The sequence below is a fragment of the Chrysochloris asiatica genome, unplaced genomic scaffold (assembly GCF_000296735.1).
Source record: "Chrysochloris asiatica unplaced genomic scaffold, ChrAsi1.0 scaffold00166, whole genome shotgun sequence".
NCBI lineage: Eukaryota > Metazoa > Chordata > Mammalia > Afrosoricida > Chrysochloridae > Chrysochloris > Chrysochloris asiatica.
The window spans coordinates 1,047,338-1,056,124 of NW_006408684.1; the positions used below are offsets into that span (position 1 = coordinate 1,047,338).

Sequence of the window (8,787 nt, forward strand, 5' to 3'; positions counted from 1 at the left end):
ATACAGAGTTGCTATGGGTCAGAACCGACTCCACGGCACTTAACAAAAAACACAATGTTTCAAGTCAGGGCTCGATTTCTTTTTGCTGTGGGTTCCTGAGCAAAGGGCCTTCCTTTCTCATACCCGGAGCATATATAAAATGGAGCATACTGATGTGTTTTTCACCGATGTATTATAATATTGAATGAGAAGATACATTAGAAAGTGATAAATATACGTGAGCACTTGAGGCATCCTCAAAACCTGTGTGGGGTGTTGGGGTGCACTAATGATTTAAGAACTAAAACAGATCCGGCTTTTAATCTGACTTCCCTCATTTGGTGTGGTTTGGCCTCTCAGGACCTCAATTTCCTCTCAAGCTTCTGTGTTCAAATGTTGTAGGGTAGCTTACTTCTGCCTTTTATCTCACCAGCATAGACAGAAGTGTGCGCTGTGTGAGTAAGAAGAGCCTTCTAGGAAAGGCAGTGGTGGAAGACAACAAAGAAAGTCTGTGGCAAACCAACTAAGTTTACTAGCAAACACATACTTTGCCCCAGGTCTGGCCTTAAACCAGATATTGTCAGGATCTCTATAATAGGCCTGAAGTACCCCCACCTGCAAGAAGAGGTTTGGGCAGGGTTGAAATACATAAATTCAACAGAAGATACCTTTCCTCATCCCACAAGTCCCCATTTTCACCCATGCACCTACAACTTCCACCCCCCACCACTGGAAAGTGACAGCAACAGGAGACCCTCAGTTGTGAAGGGGTGGGGGAGGTCATCATCATCATCACCACCACCACCACCACCACCACCACCACCACCACCACCACCACCACCGTGTGTGTGTGTGTGTGTGTGTGTGTGTGTGTCTCTCTCTCTCTCTCTCTCTCTCTCTCTCTCTCTCTCTCTCTCTCTCCCTCTCCTGCTCTCAAAGCCTCCAGCAGCTGCTGCTTCTGCCGCATCAGCAGCTACTAAATAGACCAATTAGCTAAGACTTCCTGCCATTATCTAACATGGATTTGGACATTACCACGCTACTATTCAGCCATAATTTCGAGTCAGAACACACTAAAAAGTCCATGCACTAAAGCATTAAAACAACCCTGAACAAAGAAGGTTTTTGTGTATTTGTGCTTCTCACCTGAGTTTTATTTACCTCCTTGCCCCCAGTAGCCTGTAGGTCAGTCATTACAGTTCTGGTTGATACAGACACCAGTTTTTTGTAACAGATGTTGTTTGTCTATGTAGGTCTGATCTTTCAGTTGTCCATTTCCCCAACTCAGTGATCCTCTCTTCCTTGTGGGGGTAGGGGAGAGGTGAGTTAGAGGTGAGGTTTAAGGGAGAGGTGAGTTAGAGGTAACCCCCTTGCAAATGCTGAACAGATTAGAAAGCTAGTCTCTGATTACTAAACACAGTTTGCACAAGAGACTGAAAAACTGGGCTCTCTTAAAGTGTGTGTGCATTGCTCTCCACCTTAAAACAAAAAAACCTCTTCATCAGAAATGTGTTTATTTGGAAATGGGCAGTTCAGGTGCATCATTCTGAAAAAACCTACTTGATGTGTGTGTGTGTTGATTACATCCTTGTTTCTGACAACAATATGAAGTAGAGGGCCCAGTGTGAACCTGTCATAAAATAAAATCCTCCAGCAGAAATGCGGGCTTCTGGAGAAGCCTTTGATCTCTGTTCAAGGGTTGTTGTTCCCCAACACGATTAAAGGGGCTCAAACTAGCCACCTCCCGCACCCCCCAGTTTTGTTTCTCTTTGTGATCCTGGAGCTTTGAATTAGTGCAACGGAAGAAGTTGGAGATGCTTTCGGTTTTCCCTTCCTCAGATGGGAACCTGCGAAGCTGATCTCCGCTGTCTTTACGCCCTTGGTGTGTGTTTGAAGTAGAGTCCCGCGCTGCCTGGCTAGTTCCTTTTCTTCAGTGTCCATAGAATCTAGGAAGCTGCTTAAAGTCTAATGATAAAAAATACTTTTGTATCAAAACTAGAAGAACGGTTGGTTGCTGGATTTGTATGCATTTAAATCCTAAAACTCTATGCATCCTCCACCTCTTAGGAAATCCCCAACTGTAGGTGGCTGGCCCGGTTTGTTTACAGCTAGGTGGAAGGTGCAGGGCTAGACCCCGAAGACAAGGGCACCATTCTGGGCTGCGGAGGCCGCTGTCAATTCAGGCACTCCAGCGCGGCTTCCCTACTCAGGGCAGGGGGTTCCTGGGATACGCTAATAGTGGTCTGAGGTGACCGCCTCCTCTAAAAAAGCGAGACTCAGGTAAGGATCAACACAAAGAGGGACCACAAAAGAAAAGGAGCAGAGACGTGTCGCAGGTGGAGTGCCTAGATGCTGTAGAGGGTTTGAACGGTTAGGTCTGCAAAGGTCCTACCCACTGAGCCCTACTCTTAGTAGACACCTCGGCAGAGCTCCCAGGGGTCAAAGAGGGAGGTCTGCAGATCAAAGGGCGGCGCTAATGTCCTGATACCTTAGAGGGAGAAGGGGGTTGCCACACAAGCCGCCCCGCCCCATTACCTCGGGTTCTCAGCGGTGTTTTCATCCCCTCCTTCGCCCTCCGGGTCCCTCACGGTCGCCTTCCTGTGACCCCAGCCCCCCCCCCCCACCCCCCACCCCCCCCGGACCCCCCCCCACACACGCACGCGCGGACTTACAGTTTCCAGTCCGGGTTTGCCACTCCCCAGGCTGCCTCAGGCAGCTTTAGGCTCCCACATCTGACTACCTAGGAAAGGAGGTTTTGTCTTCCTTCGGCTCTCTTATCCTACCTCCCCATTGTACTGCTTAACCTAGGTACTTCCAGAGCAGAAAAATTCGTCTTTCTCTCAAAAAGTATTATTGCAGAACAATTGAGAGGGCTGCGTTCGGAGTCTCATTGTCTGGACTTAAATCCAGTTTCTACCACGTGCTTAGGCCCACACACCAGAAAGTTTTCTAGCATTTCCATACCTTAATTACCTGAAGTTCAAAATGAACAGTACTGTTTCTCATAAAGTTAAATTGAAGCTTAATCAAGTTAACACCCAACAACTGCATAGTGTCAGCAGGACAGAGTAGATGTGATTTTCAGGGTGCCCTTCTAAATGTTAAGAAGCTCTGGTAGTTTAATGAGTTGGGCTGCTAATCTCACAATCAGCAGTTTGAAACTACCAAGCGGTTCAGCAGAGAAAGATGAGACTTTCTGCTCCTGTAAAGATTTACAGCCTCGGAAACCCTATAACATGGTCACTATGAGTTGGAACCGACTCTAACGGCACATAAGCACCACCACCTTCTAAATGTTGTGGTTCTGTGTGAAGACCCTGGGTTCTGAAAATCTCAAGGTTATGGGATAATGGGAGATACAGAAAGAGGTATATCAGGAAGGGTCTTCCTCTGCCTCCAATTTCCATTCCAGATTTGTTTTAAATGAATCACTCTATTGTGCCTGGCCTCACATATAGATGATAAATAAATAAATGATGCCTGTCTTCTATCTTTCTGATCAGGCAGTGTTTTGTTCTGGTGTGTATAGGGTCGCTATGAGTTGGTACCAACTCAATGGCACCTAACAACAACAAACAACAACCTTATATATAAGGGGCTCTGGTAGCGCAGTGGTTATGAATCTGGCTGCTAACCTCAGGGTCAGCAGTTCAAAACTACCAGCTGTTCCACAGGAGAAAGATGAGGCTTTCTGCTCCCATAAAGATTTACAGCCTCGGAAACCCTATATATGGTCGCTATGAGTTGGACTCGACTCCACGGCACATAACCACCAACAACCTTATATATAATTACAGACATGAATGAAAAATCAAACCTGTTGCCTTCAACTGGATTCCAAATCCTGGTAACCCCATGCTCCCCGTAGGATCTTCTTGGCTGTAACCTTTTATAGAAGGTAACCTTTAAAGAAGGAAAGTGCCAGGTTTTTCTTTTGCATTGTCACTGGATGGGTTCAAAGAAGCAACCTTTAGGTTAAAAGATGAGTGTGAACCTTTTGTGCCATAGAGGCCTCCAAATATGAATAAACAAAGGTTAAAAGCAGCTCTTGTTCTTTTGAGACTGGAAAAATATCATCTCTCTTTTCCAAAAAGAGGGCGGAAGGACAATTGTTGGCAATATTCAGTATCTTAAAGCAAGATAAGATGGAAAGAAAAAGGGATTCAGTGCTAGGCAAGGGCAGGGGCTGAAATGGGAACAAGCAAAGTGCCTGACTGATGGGCTGTCAGATCTTTGCTGATTTTGTGGGAAGAGTTTTTTCTGTTCCTCTCAATGCTGGATTCTGCCACTGAGGCTGCTGGGGAAAATAATTACCTAAAGATCTCTGGTTGGCAGTACCACTCAGAGCAGAGCTTTGATCTCTTATTCCAGCCCTTTCCAAGACCCAACTCCAGCTCCTGTCTTTCCCAAACCTTCTTCAAAGCCTGCTGGGCTGGGTCAATACAGATGCTGGGAACAGGAAGAGATCCCAGCATGCTCAGCTTCACACATTGTAAACCACACAAAGACCCCAAACTTCCGGGATCTCTTGCTCTGTTCTCCCTTCTCTCAGTATACAACTTTATAGAGAACCTCCAGTATGTATTAATTTATTTTAAAACAGAAACAATATAAGATCATTTTTAAAACACTTTAGGATCACAGACTCCATTTAAGCCAGTACCAGCTACTGTTGAGTCCATTTCAACTCCATGTGTGTCAGAGTAGAGTTGTGTTCCATAGGGTTTTCAAAGTACTTCTGGGTAGACTCAAGCCTCTGAGATTTCCATTAGTATCCCAGCTCAAAAATCATTCTAGATTGAGAAATGGAAATCCATCAAGATACAAGTTAAAGAGCTTTGGTATCTAAAGTTACATTGCCAATTAAGAGGTGACCAGGACTTAGAATTCATGACCTGGAGTCCTGGTGTGGTGCTGTGGGTTAATGTACCAGACTGCAAAGCCTTTTGAACTGCAAGGTCGATGGTTCAAGCTCACCAGCTGCTCCTCCGGAAACCCTATACAGGGTCCCTATGGGTCAGAATTAACTCGACTCATAACAACCTTAACTCTTCAGATTTGCTCTTACAATCTGTGTTTTCAAGAAGGTATGCTCAGCTGGTCCTGGATTGTTGGGTATGAGGGTGATTTTGAGGTCTCAAACAAAAGAGGTACAGTAAATTCTCCGTATTTATCTATCTAGATATCTAGATATACAGGATGATCTAATTGAGGATGATGAGGTGAGGGGGTGGTCTTACACAGGGTATGCTGGATCCCCCATCACCAGAGACCCTCAAGCAGTAGTTATTTGAAACAAGAAGAGGAAGGGAGCAGTTTCACCAAAACAGCTCTTGGGAATTTTTTTACAGCTCCTCCCTGCCCAAACCTCCTAAATCATTGCTATCAGGACCAACCAACCTGCTTCAATAGATGGAGTGGGTTATAAGACATGGAAAAAAGATATCTAATCCTAGAGTTAAACCTCTGTCGGAGGTGGGGACAAAGTTACTCTCCCTACCTTGGGGAGAGAAGGTAACAACTAAAACATCATTACTCATCCTCATAGGATCTCTTGCTAAAACAGGTAGCTCAGAAAACTTAAAACTCCTTTATAAACCCCTCTTCTCCAAAGGGAATAGATAGGATGGAGAAATAGGGCTGGAAACTCCAACAGCAGAGAGGACAGTCTGGTGGGATGAGAACTTCATAGCCCCTGGAATCAGACTTGGGTCCCAGTTCCAACTCTGAAGTTTATCTGGGATGAGAGCTTCCATTTCTCTGAACCTGAACTCTGTAAAATGAAGATGATAAACTTGTCCTTCTAGTAGTACCACAGTAAAAATGAAAGAAGGTATTTATATAAAGTTTGTATTAGGTGCTCAAGAAATGTTTCTTTCTCTCACTCTCCCCACCCCCTCCACTTAAAGTGGAGCAGAGATTTTATCATCCCAAAGAGATATCATTTGGAGGCAAGGCAAAAACCATCTTGATACTGCAACTTCTATCTACTAGTTTGCTGTAACTTTTTACAACGCGATTTAGGAGTCCTGGTGTGGCGCTGTGGGTTAATTGTGCACTGCAAAGCTGGTTGAACTTCAAGGTTGGCGGTTCAAGCTCACGAGCTGCTACTTGGAAACCCTATACAGGGTTGCTATGGGTCAGAACCGACTCAATAGCACTAACAACATATAGCTTTATTCCTAGTCACTTATCCACTGCTATCCTCATAATTTTCCAAGCCGTACTATTATAGCTCAGTAAAATCCTGTGCTATAGTTAAAAATATATGCCCTTCACAACAGAATTGTTGTAATCAAACTCTCACCAAGGGAAAAAGCATTCTGAAGAAAGCCTATAAAGTGCCTATAATTACTTTTTTTAAAAAATGCTTCTTTTTAAATTAACCTGATCTGTTCATTTTAACGTTTTCTTCATACTGATTTCCCCCTCCCCTTCAATCCTCTGCCCCTCCTCAAACCCCTCTGCTTGTCCTCAAAGCCCTCTGAGTGTCCTCTTTATTCAACTCTCACCTACATAGGGAACCAGAGCTTTGTGACACTCTCATTCTCCACACAAACCCATTTGAGGCAGATAAGTGGGTCTAATGGTGATATTGACAATGCCTCAGTGTAGCTGGCCAGCAGGACTCCTCCACCTACAGGTGTTGATTCTTTTGCCCCATCACAAAGCACTTGGAAGTGCTTTAACTGTAAATATTTGAAATGTGTGTATGGGCTGTTGTTAGGTGTCAGTGCAGTCGATTCGATTCTGATTCCTAGTGACCTTATGTACACCAGAAGGACTGCACAGTCGTGACCCATCCTCACAACTGGTGCTATGTTTGAGCTGAAAATTGCAATCATTGTGTCAATCCATCTCTTTGAGGGTCTTTCTTCCTCTTTTTCTCTGACTCTCTACTTTACCAAGCATGATAGTATCCAGGGACTGGTCCCTCCTGATCACATTGTTGTTGTTACGTGCCATCAACTTGGTTCTGACTCAGAGTGACCTTGTATAGGGTTTCTGAGGAGAGGCTGGTGGGTTTGAACCTCTGACCCTGGGGTTCAAACTGACCTTGTGGTCCAGGACTCCCCTGATCACATGAGGGGGCTGCAATCTAGAGTCACATTCCACTACCTCTGTCTGGTAAACTTTTGGTCTTAATTTTCCAGATGCTATTCGCAGCAGGAGATTGCATTGTTTTTTCCTGCCTTAGGTCTTAGAAGGTAAACAGGCCAGGCTGTTAGAAGGTCTTAGAAGGTAAACAGCTGTTGTATTCCGGGGTCGCTAGGTCCTGCATGTTCAATGAACACTTCTAGGCAGGCAGAAGCGACTTGTGTCCAGAGAATCATCTCTCAGGTCCGTGCAATGACGCATGGGTCGTTTCTCTAGACCTATAGTTTTGACTCCAAACTGCTGTGGGTCCCGCAGTCCAGGGGCAGAATCTGCCCTCTCAGACTTGATTGGGGCAGGGGACCCATGATCCGGCGTTGTGAAAGCCAAAATTCATGTCTGCACTTACTTTTACACCCACTTCCCTCCCTCCCACTTACCTCCTTCCTCGCCACACACACACCTGAAGCGCATGGGTCATCCAAAATGAGATAAAACAGATTCAACCTACAGAATGTTGGCACCGGGGAAAGCAAAGCATGCCTGATCGTGCACTGGACACACCGAGAGCAGGACTGGGGTACCATACTATCATCTCTGAAAAGCAGCCCCACCAGACCGAGGGCGTGGACACTTAAGGGCTTGCACGTGCATAAGGTGAATAAGTTCATGGGCTCCAGTGGTGCGCGCCTTGAGTCCGAGTCCTGAGTCTCTTAAACTAGGCCATCGCCTCCTGTTTCAGGAACAGGACTCCGGCGGCTGGCTGCTCTGCCCGCGTGGTGCGTAAACGCCTTGGATAGGGGAGCAGGACCCTCAGGTCAAGTCTCCCAGTTTTGCAACCCTGGTGATTGTCCCCGCCCCCGCAATCTCTTTGGATCCCCAACAGTTTTAGGACCTCGAAGCTGCAGCCTGGCGGACGGGGGCGGGTCCTGGGCACCGACGTTGACAGGTGTTTGTTGCGGCCAATGGCGCGGGCCGCCGCCGGCGCCTCCCCCGGGCGCTCCCTGGCCCAAGAGCGCCAATCCGCTGCTGCGCTGCGCCTTCAAGTGAGAAGAGTTGGGCGCCTGGCTCCTTACTACGGCTCCAGCGACATTTTGCAGTGGGTGCCCGAGGGGCTGGAGGGCAGAGCAGCCGGGCTCTGCGGAGCCGGCGCACAGCAGCCTGAGCGCGTGAGTTTGGGGGTGTGAAAGCGAGCGTATGGTGTGCAAGCACTGCTGGGGCCAGGGAGCAGGCAAGACCATGGTCACTCTCGGCTGAATCCCGTCAGCGAATCTTAGTCTTAGAAACTACTCCTCCTACTACTCCTACTAACAAACCCCGGGGCTGGCCACCACCACGCACAGACTCAACGAGCCCTTCCACGCCACCACTATCTTCCACCAGCCCCTGCACGCCAGCCCCCAAACGAACCGATGGAAAAATCTAAAAATTTCCGCATCGACGCTCTGCTGGCGGTCGACCCCCCGAAAGCGGCCTCAGCGCAGACCTCTCCACTAGCTCTGGTGACATCGCTCGCAGCTGCCACAGCTGGGCACGGCGGCGGCGGCGGCAGCAGCAGCGGGGCGAGTAGTATTGGTAGCGGCGGCAGCAGCGCCAGCAGTAGCTGTAGCCCAGCGTCCTCGGAGCCGCACGCGGCCACCGCTGACTGCCTGCGCTCCGAGAGCCCATCGCCTCCGCGCCTGCTGGCGGCGCACTGTGGGCTGTTACCGAAGC

General features: G+C 47.6%; 1 protein-coding gene and 1 pseudogene across 1 annotated transcript in view; both read left to right on the forward strand.

Annotated features, from left to right (window-relative positions):
- Nucleotides 1-8,261, forward strand: part of LOC102842923 — a 162,849-nt pseudogene extending 154,588 nt beyond the window's left edge.
- Nucleotides 8,262-8,486: 225 nt separating this feature from the next.
- Nucleotides 8,487-8,787, forward strand: part of MNX1 (motor neuron and pancreas homeobox 1) — a 5,019-nt gene continuing 4,718 nt past the window's right edge. Inside the window, exon 1 of the mRNA XM_006871290.1 lies at nucleotides 8,487-8,786. Within this exon, the coding sequence (XP_006871352.1) occupies nucleotides 8,487-8,786 (300 nt within the window). The remainder of the gene's footprint in view (nucleotide 8,787) is intronic.